Source organism: Capra hircus, chromosome 29, assembly GCF_001704415.2.
Source record: "Capra hircus breed San Clemente chromosome 29, ASM170441v1, whole genome shotgun sequence".
Classification (NCBI taxonomy): domain Eukaryota; kingdom Metazoa; phylum Chordata; class Mammalia; order Artiodactyla; family Bovidae; genus Capra; species Capra hircus.
Window position 1 is genome coordinate 27,544,726 of NC_030836.1, and position 14,690 is coordinate 27,559,415.

A 14,690-nucleotide genomic window follows, 5' to 3' on the forward strand; every position below is an offset into this window, starting at 1 on the left:
AGGTGGGGGGGTGGGAGATGAAGGATGTGCCAGAGACAGACTGGGAAACAGATTTTCAGTTACAAGGGTGGGTGGGTCCCAAACCTGCTGAGAGAGACACCCCTACACCCCAGGGCCTGGAATCCCAGCTGGCATCCAGCTCAGCTTGGGAGACAAGCTGGCTAACCCTGTCCCCAACCTGAGTGGCCACCAGAATTTCCCTCCCACGCATTTTCCCTTTGGCAAGGAAAGCCCAAATGTTCAGGTAGGAAGAAAGCATGTGACAGCCATGCCAGGACGGGCACCTCAGCATGCTGCTTCAGCATCCCCTGTCGCAGCCAGAGCCACGGGGCATTTCCCCCCTCCTCCCCTCAGCTCCAGTCCACACACCTGAAGAGCAGGCATCCTTGCTTCCTTCCCTCCTCTGGGACCTCAGCTGAGAAGGACCTCCCAGTTTTCTCAGAGGTGGCCCAATCTCTTCACTAGCATGCCACGCTGCTAGCTCTGGTACCCTGACCGGTTGGGGGAGGTTGGCAAGCTGTTCCCCCACCAGCCTGTTCTCCTACGAGGCTCCTCCTCCCATATCTCCCTTCTCAAGCCTCTCACAAAGCCCACATCCTTCCTCCACCATGGACCCAGAGAACTGATGCCTTCGGATATTTCCTTACACTGGGGTTGAGAGTATTTTCTTCCCCTCCCAGGGGCAAGGGTGAGAGTAGCCAGTATTTGTCTTATACAGAAGCAATGGAACAAGAGGTTGGGGAGGTGTGGTTTGGGGAGTGGGAAGGAAGGGTGTGTATATCTGTATCTATCTATCTCTCTATATATGTATATACACACACCAAATGGGTGTCATGCATATATGATATTGTCTTGTTAGTATAGATGGATGGGTGGATAGATAGATATGTAATGCAGACATTTCCAGTAGGGTGATTGTCGTGTACACGTGTGCTGGTGTGTGCACGTAACAGGGAGTCTGCGTGTATCAGCACAGCGTGTGTACAAGGCCTGTGTAGTTGTTTTGCAGGCTGGGTCTGCGTGTCGAAGTGCACGTTTTAGTGAGCCTGGGGAGTATCATATATGGGCGTGGGGGGCTCTGGTGTGAGCTTTTGTGTTCCCCTGTGCCCACCCCCAGGTTACATACCCACACCTTCCCCATTCCACCGCAGACTGATGACGATTCCTTTAAACCGCACGTCCTAGGGGGTCATTTATTTCTTTCCGGCCTGAGGGGGGAGGGAAGGTAGAGGGAACCATATTTGGGACTCTAGCTAGTTTGTGGAAGTGTGGGTGAGGGGTGCACGGTTTTCTCTCTGTGGGTGGGAGGAGTGTTGTGCCCAGATGCGAGTGTTTTTGTGCCCGGGATGTCGGGGTCCTCCTGCGTGCGCCGGCATACATCTGCTTGGCAGTCTGCCGCCTCGGCAGCAACGGACGTGGTCGGGGGGGGGGGGGGGATGTTGGTGAGTTTGGGAGGATGGGGTGTGTAGGAGGAATGGATGGAAGTGTGTAGGCAGAGGGGTTGGGGCAGGAGGCGGGGCGAGGAGGAGGGAGCCGCGAGGGGGCGTGGCCCTGCCTCCATTCCCCCCGCCCACTCTGCCGAGGGCTTCTCCTGATTGGCTTCTCTTCCGCAGGGCTCAGGATACTTTCTCCAGCAGTGCGGAGCGCGGGAGAGAGGACCCGAGAGCTGAGCGGCTGGTTCGGCGCGGATCGGCTGCCTCGCCACCGCCCCAGGGTCCCCACCCGTCACCGCGCAGACCCTCTGCGCCAACCTCCATCCCAGCCAAGGACTCCTGACATCAAACATGGACTGCTGCACCGTAAGTGAGCGGGCCTGGGGGACGGGCACTCAGCTTCGTCTGGGGAAAGGGCTACCAAGAAGCTCCTGGAGGGGGAGTGGGGAGTGAGGGATGGAAGTGGGTGCAGAAGACCTAGGAGCCATAAGGGTGCCTCCTGAGAAGCAAATGGTGGGTGGTGAAAGGTGCCCGCCTGACTTGGAAGCCCTAGGAAAAATGCTCCCCAACTCGCGGGGGCGTCTGGGTGCCCATCCGCTAAGCCGTCTCGGTTGGACCCGGAGCTCGACAAAGCTCTGCAACAGGAAAGCTGCAGGGTAGACGAGAAGAGGAACTTCCCCAGGGAGACGCTGGAAACCGTCGCCTAGCGAAGCAACCGCGACTCCTTTCCCCTGGCTTTCGGCCCCCACCCCAATCCCCATCCCACTACTGCCGCCGTCGGTGGGCGGACGGGATGACCTTGGTGACCCTCGCGTCCTGTGCAGCGCCCGGTGAAATAGTCAATTCATGTTGGTTACCTTAGTACTGATGATGGGCAGCGAAGAGCCTAGTCCGTGTGGTCCTGGGGAGGGATTGGCCTGGCCTCCAACGCTTTCTAGCTCTGGAGGGGGCTGGGTGAAGTGACCGGCGAGAGGGCCCTGCTGGCGAGGGAAGGAAGTGTCTGCAATTTGTCAGCGCCCACAAGGAGACCTGACGCCAAAGCAGGTTGCTGTTAAGGTGCGGGCATGAAAGCGCCTCGCACAGGACCAGGCTCCTGGCACATCCGAGGAGTGGTGATCATACGTGTATACGATATGTTTGTATTTGTTTATTTATTTACTTTTATTTATTTTTAGTCCTTACATATGGAGAAAGTCCGACTCCAAAGTCCTTGTATTCTCAGCCATTTGGTCAACCCAGCTAATGACACAAGAAGTTATAACTTTGCCTGCTCCCCACCCTCCACCGTATGGCTTAAAAAAGGGGGAAAGTGAGGTTTGGATGGAAGGAATAGCCCAATTTAGAAGAGGTGAGGGTTCCCTGTGTCTGAGTACCAAGAGGTAAAAAAAAGGGGCAAGTGGTTGTGGCTGTTGTTATGATGTTTAGCTCTTATTAATACAAATAATTGTTGTCAATTTGTGAATGCTTACCATGTACCTAACACTTTATATTTAACCATCATGACAACCCTGTGAGGTAGATATTTTTCCATTTTACAGATGTGCAAAGTGAGGTTTAGAAAGATTAATGATTTGCCCAAGGAAGCACAGCTTCTAAGTGTGGAGGTGGAACTCTAGACCTGTCTGATTCCAACAGCTGTAATTTAACCTCTCCTATAAACATTTCCAATATTTCCTCATTGTAAAGGTAATATGCTCATAACAGAAAAAAAAATTTAAACTGAAGAAAAGTATACAGAAGAAACATGTCAAGCATCTACAATCCCACCCCTAAAGAAAGCCCCAATAACATATTTTCTTCCAACCATTCCTCCCTGTTGTTCTCCTAGAAGCAGTTTTTGGTTGTGAAAGGATAACTGGGCTCTTAATGGAGGTTCCTGGGCTCCTCACCCCTCAGTGGTGTCTTACAAAACAGAGAAAATAAATGGATGGTGGGTTCTGGGTATGCCTGTGGAGGAGAGGAAATATTGCCCAGATGGTAAGAATGGTGGGGAAGATAAGTCAGGAATCATGGTCAATGGAAAGAAATGCGAGAGCAAAGACTCCAAAAAGCCATGAGAAGGACAGCAACTTGTCCCCACTGGCACCTGCAGGACTAATTAGAGTAGGATGTCAGGTGCCTGTCTGTGGGCTCTGGTCTGCCCTGGACCATGTTCCTGAGTGCCCAGAAAGCCATACTGAGGGGCTGGTGGGCATGGTTGGAATAAGTGTCCCCTAAAAAAGAAGAAGCTGCTCACTCAAATAATGCAGCAGAGGCAGACACACAATTGCCCCACTTGCCCTGTATTCTGGGTCACCCCCTCCAGTGCATTCTGTACACAAGCGCCCTCCCCCTTTCAGGCCGTGTCCTAGGTGTGCAGGGCTAAAGGGCTGGGCAAGAGAGAGCACCACTGTCAGCCTGTGCAGGGGGTCCAAGAAGAGGTGACAGGGCTGGGGTTTGGGGCAGGGCTGGGGCTGAGCATCTTCCTACCCATCTCCATTCTGTGGAGGGCTGAGCTCTGTGCTGGGAGGAAGCTAGGACATGCATAGTGGACAGAGCGCATCTGGGAAGCTGGGAACCAGTCCCTCTTCACCTTCCATCCTGGGCTCTACCTGCTGACTGTCCAACCTGGTGTTTGGGCAATACCTAGTTCTCCCTTATTCCCTTCTTTCTCCTTGGTAAAGAGGCTCAGTCAGAAAAGGGAAGAAAAAAGTCCTGCTTTTTTTTTAAGAGCAAGAGCTGTTGATTCAGATGCATCAGTTGCCAATTTACATAGTCACAAATATCAGGCTTTTCCTGAATCACCTAATATAAAAAGGCAAAGAAACAGTTTTGGACTTTTTTTTTTTTTTTACTTAGTTAGTCTAGTTGATGATCCAACTCATAGAAATAATTACCTGCCCTGAGGAAGTAGTTCACAGCACAGATTTTTGAATCCCATCTCTATGTGTCGGCTCTGTGACCTTGGGTAATTTGCAAGATGTCTCAGATGTTTCTTTACCTGTAAAATAGAGCTTAAATGAAGATGTCCCTGCTGGCTCAGCAGTAAGGAATCTGCCTGCAATGCAGATGATGCGGGTTCAATCCCTGAGTCAGGAAAATCCCCTGGAGCAAGAAACAGCAGCCCACTCCAGTATTCTTGCCTGGGAAATCCCATGGACAGAGAAGCCTGGTGGGCTCAATGGGGTCGCAAGAGTCGGACACAACTGATCAGCTAAACCACCACCACCACCAATGGGTACAAAGTGCTTAGCACAGGGCCCAGCATATGACAAGCAGTAGGCAGGGATCATTCTTAAAGCCTTTAGGACAAGGGAGCTGAAGGAGACTGCCTTAATTGGGGCCAACTTCTAGAAGATATTGAGACCCTCAGAGCTGAAACGATATTTGGGACCAAGAGCCATGACTCGTGTTTTGCCCACAACTGTCCACTTCCCCCTCCCAGAAGCCCCCTAGTTCATGCAGAGCTCTCAGGCACACACCATCAGATCTTGGTTTTGGAAGGCACCAACGTAGGCACACCTCCTGGGTCTTTTTACTGTCCCTCCAGCTCTGCCCTAAGAACTCAGCTGAAGGGAGAGGGAGTGGGCTCTGGGGAGAAGCAGTGAGTTGGGGGTGGCTCTGCCTGTTGTTCCATTCTGGATGCAGCTGGGGTGGGTGGTGGCAGCAGGTGGGTCTGAGCATTTCTGGGGGAAGATACCCCTTCCTCCGCTCAACCGCTACAGCTGCTGGCTCAGGGGAGGGTGTTGGGCATGCGTTTTTGATCATTGTCCTCTTTGGAGAAGAAACTTTCACCATTCCCTAAGAATATCCCCAAGAAAGGTTTGAGTTCTGAGAATCGAGGATCCAAAAAAAGAGTGATTTCTGTTTATAAGTGGGGAATGAGATGTCAGGGAGAGAGGGATAGACCCAGGAAAGACAAAAAGAGTGTGTCAGGCCCCTCCACAGCCACCCCAGCCCTTGATAACACCTTTTACCTGCACTTAACTCAACTGTGGACATCTTGAGTGCAAACCAAAAATCTCTGAAGCCCAGAAAATGCAGACAACCTTGGGGACCATGATGAGAGGAAGCCATTTGTAAACCTGGACTTAAGCATCTGGGATTGAAACCTTTGCAGGTCCTGGGGTGGGATCTGGTTGGGGCAGTGGTCACTGAGGCCCCACTCACATTCATCTCAATTCCGTGAACTGGATGGGTGATGGAGGGAAGAGAAAGGAATGGAACTGAATTACTCTTAGTATGTGAGACCTTGGTCATCTCCTGCCAGAGAAACAAAAACACAGGGAAAGTAGTGGAAGTCCTCAGGCCAAAAAAAAAAAAAAAAAAAAGTCAGTTCAAAGGAGAAATGCCCTTTTAACTCCATAGTTAACCTTAAGCTTCCCACCTCACCTCATAGCTGTTGGGTTGGGTCTCCTTATCTTTTAGTTGCTCCCTATGAAATTGTTTTTACAAGACTGCTTCAACCTACAGAAACAACTATCTTGCACCAACTTACCATTATTTAAAAGAATCATAATAGCTACCATTAATTGAGCAACTAGATTGTGCCAGAAACTTTCTGCATATCACAGTGTTTATTCTTCCCCATGACCCAGAGGAACCTGATTTCAGATGAAGGAATGGAGATAGGAAAAGATTAGAAAACTTGCCCAAGACCACTCAATTAGCAAGTGGTAGAGCATGGTTCATTCTCTTGACTGCCTTTGCTTATCTGCAAAGTAGAGGTTAAAACGGGCTTCCCAGGTGGCACTAGTGGTAAAGAACCGGGAGACATGTGAGACACAGGTTCGATCCCTGGGTCAGGAAGATCCCCTGGAGGAGGGCAGGGCAATCCACTCCAGTATTCTTGCCTGGAGAGTCCCCATGAACAGAAGAGCTTGTGGTCCACTGGGTCACAAAGAGTCGGATACGACCGAAGCAACTTAGCACATACACAGGCAGGGGTTAAAAACAGACTCTGGACTCTGATATACAAAGGCTTGACTCTTTGGTCCTGATAACTACCTGTACCACCTCAGGTAGGTTTTCAAGACTTAACTCAGTTTGATTAGGGGTCAACTGGGATAACAATAAAAGGTACGTCATAGCGTTGTTGCCAGGGCTAAATAAAATAACATCTGTAAAACCTTGTGTTGCCATGCCTGGAACAAGGGCAGTGCTTCAGTGGTTTTAGGAACTATTGTCATTATTCTTTTCTTTCCCTTGCGCACCTCACGGAAAGAACTTCTTGCTCCTGCTTATCTTTTCCTTGTCCTTTTTTGAAGTGAAGCCTTTTCTCTGTAGCTTCTTGCAGACCATCCCCTCTCTCCTGTATTTAGGGCAGTGCAGAATGGAGCATGAATAGGGAAACAGTCTCTGACCTCTAGCCCTGAGTCGGGGAAGGCTGCCCCACTGCAGCGTAAGCCCCATCTTCACCTTCATCCCAGCTTTGAGCTCTGGGGTGATTTTACTCAGAGAAGGGTTGATTCTTCTAAACCCTCCCCCAGGGAATCCTGGACTCAGCAGGGACCCTTCTGAGCCAGAGGCACCCTCTGAGGATGGGGGAAAAGCATCCGTGTCCAGGAGTCCCGCCGTGGTTTACTTTGCCCTTCTCCAGTAATTACGTGCACCCTCCAGACAGCTAGACGGCTCCCCTCACTGGGCTGCTGGCTTGGGCCGTGGCTCACTCACGGCTACCTGGCTGTCTTGTAGCACATCTACTGTGCGCTTCTTTTTCTTGAGTTGGGAACACAACTGTGTCCACCTGACCCTGAACGTTCCTTTTTGTCTGCCGCTGCCCAAGACACACACGCACACACATACACCATCCCTCCCCCTGCCCCAGTGCGGGGCCCTGCCTTGGCCCCTTCTCTGCGCTTCCCACTCCCGCGTCGTCCTGGTCTCAGTCCCGCAAGTCTCTCCTCCTACCCCACCCTCTCGGGGATCTCGGCCGGGTCACCCCACAAGAAACACCCCCTCCCCGCTACCCCATCCCCAGGAGAGCGCCTGCTCCAAGCCGGACGACGACATTCTAGACATCCCTCTGGATGATCCGGGTGCCAACGCGGCCGCTGCCAAAATCCAGGCGAGTTTCCGGGGCCACATGGCGAGGAAGAAGATAAAGAGCGGAGAGCGCGGCCGGAAAGGCCCGGGCCCCGGGGGACCAGGCGGAGCTGGGGGCGCCCGGGGAGGCGCGGGCGGCGGCCCCAGCGGAGACTAGGCCAGGTGAGGCGGGCCGCAGGCTCTCCTTCCCGACACTGGGCCCCTTCCTCCGAAGGTGCAAGGATGGCTAAGGGCACTGGGGGATGGAGAAGGGTGTGGAGGGAGCCAAGGAAATTGGCGATGTGGGGTGGGGGCGCGTGGTGGGGAGGAGGCTGCGGGCTCGAGAGCTCACCTGTTTCTATCTCCATCCTCCGTTCTGCCTCGCCCTGGACCGAAGGACTGAGCATTTTCGAAGGTAATGAATGCAACTCCGAAGCAGTGGGGTGGGACCCCTGAGTGACAGAAAAGCCCCAGACCCACCCCTTCCCTCCTCCGCCTCCCAGCCAGGGAAAATGCCCCTGAGCCCACGGGCTTTCTGACCCTTGGTGACACCTGACGCTGCGACGGGACGCGCCTGGACTGACACACCTGTCACCCGCACTGGACTGCATAAGTCGGGCCCAGGGATCACAAACACCCCGCGGCTCGCACACCTACCGGCCGCGGGCTCATTTCAGCTCAGTGACTCCTAGCGGGCAGTCCCGGGTGATCCCCGCTCCCCGCCCTGGGTGCCCCGATTCAGGACGGAGGGTAGAGAAGAAAGTACTGGGAGCGGGCAGGTGCTCACCCCTTCTTTCTGCTCAGTTTCCCGAGACAGATGGATGCCGCGTCCCCTTCGCAGTGACGAGACTTCCCTGCCGTGTCTGTGATTCTCTCCTTTCCACCAACCTGCCAGCTTCAGGAGCCCTCTCTGCTTCCCCCAGAGACTCCCTCTCCCAGGAACACCGTCCATCAGTCGCTAAGGCCGTGCCCTTTTAGTTAGCTCTCCAGTCTAGTATGGTCCCCGTTCGCCCTTCCTCCCCACCCTGACCCCCCCATCCTCGCGCCCCCAAATCTTCCTTCTTTAGCTTCTCGCCCACCTCTCCCCGCACCCAGCATGCAGCTCTCTCTCCGCAGCCTCCGCGTGCTTCCCTTCGCGCACTGCGGAGGGCGCCCTAAGCGTGGCCCAAGAACACTCCAAAAAAAAAAAAAAAAAAAGAAAGAAATCCTTTAGTTCCACGCGCAGCTAAAGGGGGCGCCCGTGCGTCTCTGCTGCGCCGCTCACGCCCCAGCCTAGTCCAGAACTTCGGGGCGAGGAGAGAGGGGAGGAGGGTTTTTATGATGTCGGATGCCCCTGGCGGTGATCAGAAGGGAAGTTGCCATGTCACGCCCCAACCCCACGCCTGCCTGTACTCAGCCCTCCCCTCTCCCCAGCGTACCCCGAGAGCCACCTCTCCAGCTCTCAGCTTGTTTACGCGAACGCGGAGCGCGGGGGCGGCTCGGTAGGAGGAGTCTCCCGCGGCCCCGCCCCTGCTCCTGCTGGCCCCGCCCCTACGGGCTCCTGGGGCTGTGGCCGGGAGGGTTTTTATCTCCGTGTGTGCATGTGACTGTGCTGGGTTGGAATGTGAACAATAAAGAGGAATGTCCAAGTGTTCAGAGGGTGCCAGAAGGGAGGGAGTTTGGGTATATGAGGCCACCGCTGGAAATCTGAACAAGTCTCCTTTGACCAAACCAAAAAGTGGAGGTGGAACGGTGAAGGGGAACCAAGCTTAGAAGGTACCTTGGGAACCAAACTTCCCGCCTACAGCATCCCTTCTGGGAATACTCTTTGGGCCGCCTAGAGGAATTTGCTAAACCAGCAGAACGAAGAGAGAGACAGTATGGTACCCAAAAACTTTAATTTCTGATATTCCCCCTCAGGGATCAGGAGAGAAATCAGACAACCATAGGGAGCTTGGACTTGGTCGTCACCGTGCTGGCAGAGGAGGGTCTCTCCAGGAGCCCATTGCTAGAATCTTCGCTTTCCAAAGGTTGCTCAGAAACCCCAGGTGCCACGGCGTCCTCCCTGATGGGATACAGGCAATTCTCAGTGAAAGCTGGGTGCATCCCTCAGGGCACACCCATCCTCTATCCCAGGGACTTCTCATTTTTACTATGCGTAGGAATCCTCGTGGAATTTTGGCTGAAATGACGATTCCAGGCCCCATTGCTCCCCTCAACACACACACACACACACACACACACACACACATACACACACACACACAGATTCTGCTTCACGAGGAACAGGAAGTGGCTTGAATCTGAATGTTTAATAAGCTCCGAGTTCAGGTAATCTGAGGACTGGGCTTCCCAGGTGCCAGTGGTAAAAGAACCCACCTGCCAATGCAGGAGACAATAGAGACACAGGTTCCATTCCTGGGTTGGGAAGATCCCCTGGAGGAGGGCATGGCAACCCACTCCAGTATTCTTGCCTGGAGATTCCCATGGACAGAGGAGGGATTGGAGAGGACAGACCAGCAGGCTACAGTCCATAGGGTCACAAAGAGTTGGACAGGACTGAAGCAGCTTAGCACATAGGCACTCTCCCAGTGTGAGGACCACACTTGGAGAAATGATGCCTGATTCTGCACCCCACAGCTGACAGCTGAACGTGATGACAGGCAGCTTTTGCCTCTCCTTTCCTTACTACCTCTCTCTGCCCCACACAGAAGAACTAGACTCGGCTGAGAGCTCAGGACAAACAACTCCCAGCCTCCGCAGCCTGTTGATGTAAAAGTTCCTTAAAGGTGAAAAGCAAAACATTCTTCTAAGTGTTAGGAGCGAGAGGGTAGCTCATGAACCAAGCCCTCCACCCTGCACACTTCACTCACACGCAGCACTGCACCCACAGCACAACCAAAGCCCGGGGCTGAGCCATGCCCCTCACCCTGAAACACCCCTGAAGGTGTCAGAGTGTGAGAGCTGCAGTCACCAACTCAACCCAAGCCCTTTCCTCCCACCCTGACCAGCCCTCAGCCCTCCTGCTCACCGTAGGTCACTCCCCCCGAATGTCTCCTTGGGCCTCTTCCTCCTTTCTTTCTGGAACCTTATCAGGCAGAACACAGCCACGGACAGGAACAGCACACCCAGGAGTACCCCAATCACAGTCCCAGCCACTCGGCCTTTGGAAGGGTCTAAGGAGACACGTAAGGAGATAAATGCCTGGTGGCTCAGATGGTAAAGAATCTGCCTGCAGTGCAGGAGACCTGGGTTCAATCCCTGGGTCGGGAAGACCCCCCTGGAGGAGAGCATGGCAATCTACTCAAGTATTCTTGCCTGGAGAATCCCATGGACAGAGGAGACTGGGGGCTACAGTCCATAGGGTCGCAAAGAGTCAGACACGACTGAAGCGACTTAGCACACATACAAGGAGACACATGATCGTCATAGCAGCAGACCTTCCTTGATGCTCCAGATGGCTTCACACTGACCCCCTACCCAGGCAGACCAACCCGGCCTTTGCCCAGCATCCCCTACCAGTCACAGAGAGGGTCAGCTCACAGGACGCACTGCCCATCTGGTTGGTGGCCACACAGCGGTAGGTGCCCGAGGAAGCCAGGGAGAGATTGGTGAGAATGAGCTGGCCAGACACCTCATCTAGAGAGTAAGGAAGAAGTGTCCATCACTTATTCAACTCACAGTGAGGTGCACTGTGAGAAAAGCATATCTCACTTCATCCTTACCACAATCCCATCAGGAAGGAACTAACCTCGTTCTATAAGTGGGCAAACTGGCTCAGAGAAGGAAAGTAATTGTTCAAGGTGACCCAGAGAGGAAGTGTCAAAACCACCGCAACTTCTGTACTCTTTCCACTCTACACAGCTGCCTTTTCAGGGAAGGGGAAATGGCACACATGAACTGGGGTGGGCTACCTACTGGCTGATGTCAGGTTCTTGGTTGGTGGAAAGGGTTTGATTGCTAGAAATTGTGTCCTCTGGAGTGGGCTCTAAGCTGACCCAAATGCTCTTCTAAGCTGCTTACCTTCCCTTTACAAGGAAGAGTACACATTGGGAGGTGACCTGGGGGCGTTGTGCATGGGTAAAGGGGTTTGCTGGGGTTGGGAGGGGAGCCAGGGCACTGGAGCCAGCATGAGGAGGCTGAGAAGCCAAGGCTCTTAGCTAGCTATGTGATCCCCTGAAGGAGAGTCTAGCCAGTCCTTGCTACTCTGCCTTGGCTTCCTCTCTAGGAAGTCTGGAAATGAGTCATGACCATTAATATATCTACAAGGAACCCAAAGCCCCAGAACAGACAAGTGGGAGTCACAGAATACCCCCTGCCTTCCACTGTCTTCCAGGATATCAGAAATATATTTAGCTTGAGAAATGCTCCCAGGACCACACAGCTGCAGATGGTACAGGAAGACAGCAGGGAACAGTAAAGGCAGCCAAGGAAGACGTAAGGGAAAGATGTAGCCATGTGTCTCATAGCTGCAGACATGGAACTTGTACTGTGACTGTGTGGAGTTTAGAGGCCAGATCTGCCCAGGCTCTGAGTCCCACCTTCCTTGGTGGCCTGGACCCTTACCTTGCACCATGCTGCCAGGGGAAGGTGTAGGAGAAGCTCCAAGGCGGATCCAGTTGTACACAGGCTTGGGGGCTCCCGTAGAAGAGCTGCATTTGAGCGCAGCAGAGCCCCCCACGGAGGTCTGACCACTCTGACTGCATGAGGGTCTACTAGGGGGCACTGCAAAAATCACAACAAGTACCTTAGCTTTCTTCTAGCTCCACCTCTGTTCACACACCACCTCATCTCCAGGAAGTAATTTCCACTACTGGAAATTCTGATTGTTAGAAAATTCTTCCTCGTGTCAAGCCAAATCTGTGTTAATATGATACCCTCCCATTGGTCCCATTTCCTGCTCTCTGGGCCCACAAAGAAAAAAGAAGAAAAAAAAAACTCTCCTCCGTAAGACAGCTCTTCAGATATTTGATTGCAGCTGTTACACACCACCACCTAAGTCTTCTCTTTTCCATCTCAACATCCCCAGCCCCTTTAATAGTTTCTTCTGTTTGCTCATCTCCAGTCAGGCTCTAGTTTGAGGTGAGATGGATGCTCTGAACAGGAAGTTATTGCTTAGTGATGGAGTGCCTTCTTCCTTTAATTGGCCATACCTTTTCTCTGCTGCTAACCTAGAGGAACAGAATCTAGCTGCAAATGGGAGGTTCCCCTAAAGATGGAGCTGTTGGGGGATGACTCAAATCCCCATCTGTGGGAGAGATTTACTAGGGACTGAAGGAGGAGGGTGGAGCAGGGGTAAGATTAGACAACTTTAGGAAGGGGTATTTTTCTTCAAGTTCTCTAGTGCAGTTAGGGGCTTGGGCTAGAAAGCAGGATAGGGGAGACACAGCAAGGCCGGTGCAATCTTTCAGGTAATGTGGGTGGCTGGAGGGTCCCTAGCCTGCCTTACCCAGCACGGTAAGGTTGATTAGCCCCAACCCATTGGTGTAGAAATCTGGCGGGTTGTTAACATGGCAGAGGTAGGTTCCAGCGTCTGAGGGGCGGACATCGGTCAGTTTCAGGGTGGCCACTCCTCCCGTGGGGGGGTTCTGAAGCAGGCTGGCCCTCTTTGCCTTAGAACCAGTTGGGTAGAGCTGGCCATTGGTGAAGTACAGGATCTGGGGAGAAGCAGAAGACATGGGTATGTGCCTTTTGCCACCTGGTGTCAACTCTACAGTCCTTCAAAGCAGGTATAAGGGACCTTCCCTTAAAGCAGCCAGGGAAGCTGATACTCTGTAGCAGAACCGTGAAGGTCTATCTGTCCCCAGATATCATCCCTTCCCAGGTGCGGAATGAACTAGATTCATTGCTTTCAGCTACGCAATCCAGGGGTGGGGGTGGGGAGGGAGAGCAAATATTCCTGGAAGGGGCAGCATTTTATCTTGCTTTTAATCACAACAGCTTAGCCTCTGTGAGTTTATGAACTGACACTGGAGCTGCACTCACATAGGGAAGTGGCTAAGTCCCGTCTGACTCTTTATGACCCCATGAATTGTAGCCCACCAGGCTCCTCTGTCCATGGGATTTCCCAGGCAAGAATACTGGAGTGGGCACTATTTCCTCCTACAGGGGATCTTCCTAGCCCAGGGATCAAACCCTGGTCTCCTGCCTTAGCGGGGCAGATTCTTCACCACTGAGCCACCAGGGAAGTCCAACTATGGGGGAGGAAGTTACAAACTGCAGGACTGTGTTTGTGATACAGGGTCATGCAGACTGTGTTCCTAATAAGATCTAGAAACAGTCCACTGATTTTTTTTTTCCTCCAAGTATTTTCATCCCCAAATGCACTCTCTCTGACCCCCTGCCCTCATCCTAGGTGGGTCCCGTGGTCCTGCCTCTCCATATCAAGTCCACCAAAGGCAGGAAGGTCCCCCACTTGCGCAGGTGCCCCCAGCTCACCGGTTGGGACGTGGAAACAGGCTTCCCAGGCTGCACGAAGCTCCACTCCAGGGCAAAGTTGTCTCCCACCGAGGTGCTATAGCTGCAGGTCAGCTCCACAGTCTTGCCCACCGGTGCGCTCAGGGGCTCGGAGGGCACCTTCACCTCCACGGCCAACCCGGGGGCTGGGGGTGCCAGAGACCGGCAGGGGCAGGGCTCAGATGACTCTGCCTGTCCTCCCTCCGCCAGGGCTCAGCTCCCTCCTCTCTATGCCTCCCTTTCTGAAACCTGAGGTTTCCGGGAGGGAGGAGCCCACATCTCTGCAGGTTGGTGGGTGAAAGGACCAAGACTGGGCCAGGTCCCAGGGTGTGTTTGTTAGGAAAAGAAAAACAGAAGTTGGGTGCTGGTTAAACCCTCCCGAAAGAGGCCCAGCTTGTCCTCCAGCCTCTGTCCTCGACCCTCCCAGCAGCCTTCCATGTCCCCTCCCCGGTCCAGCCGCTCTCATCCCCATCCTCCAGCCCCCTCCTCACCACTCAAGCCGACCCAGCCCAGCAGGAACCTGCAGAGGAAGCACCCTGGGAGCCAGGCCATCGTCCTGCCAACTCTTGGTCTGTCTGAGTGTCTGGGTCTGGGAGAAGGAAGGGAGTGCCCACCAAGCAGCCTGCTGGTGCTGGGCCGAGCGAGACTGGCTATCTCAGAGCAAACAAGGGGAGAGGCCGGGCCCTCAGGTAAGGAAGGGCTCCTCCCTCCTCCAGGCCCAATAAGGGACTCATTCTCACCCTACCCCCTTCTGTTGTCCCCTTTTCCCCAATTTCTGAAGCTGTCAGGCGTGAGGGGTGGGGAGTGCCAGGTTTGGGA

General features: G+C 53.5%; 1 protein-coding gene and 1 long non-coding RNA gene across 2 annotated transcripts; one reads left to right on the forward strand and one right to left on the reverse strand.

Moving 5' to 3' along the window:
- NRGN lies at nt 1,602-9,071 on the forward strand. The gene is made up of 4 exons (XR_001917513.1): nt 1,602-1,799; nt 7,393-7,619; nt 7,834-7,851; nt 8,241-9,071. It is a non-coding gene; the product is annotated as a neurogranin (long non-coding RNA).
- VSIG2 (V-set and immunoglobulin domain containing 2) lies at nt 9,295-14,527 on the reverse strand. Its single transcript, XM_005699580.3, has 7 exons — nt 14,363-14,527; nt 13,854-14,017; nt 12,865-13,072; nt 11,982-12,140; nt 10,935-11,054; nt 10,447-10,591; nt 9,295-9,480 (listed from the first exon to the last, which is right to left on the reverse strand). The coding sequence occupies exons 1-7, from the start codon at nt 14,421-14,423 to the stop codon at nt 9,351-9,353; spliced, it is 987 nt and encodes a 328-aa protein (XP_005699637.2). The 5' UTR covers nt 14,424-14,527; the 3' UTR covers nt 9,295-9,350.

What these genes read in the sequence shown, in the direction of transcription:
- VSIG2 (XM_005699580.3), bottom strand. Translation starts at nt 14,423, where the DNA reads ATGGCCTGGCTCCCAGGGTGCTTCCTCTGCAGGTTCCTGCTGGGCTGG. An exon ending in GGGCTGGGTCGGCTTGAGTG is followed by an intron (nt 14,018 to 14,362) that starts GTGAGGAGGGGG and finishes TGGCACCCCCAG; the next exon opens with CCCCCGGGTTGGCCGTGGAG. An exon ending in AATCAACCTTACCGTGCTGG is followed by an intron (nt 12,141 to 12,864) that starts GTAAGGCAGGCT and finishes TGATTTTTGCAG; the next exon opens with TGCCCCCTAGTAGACCCTCA.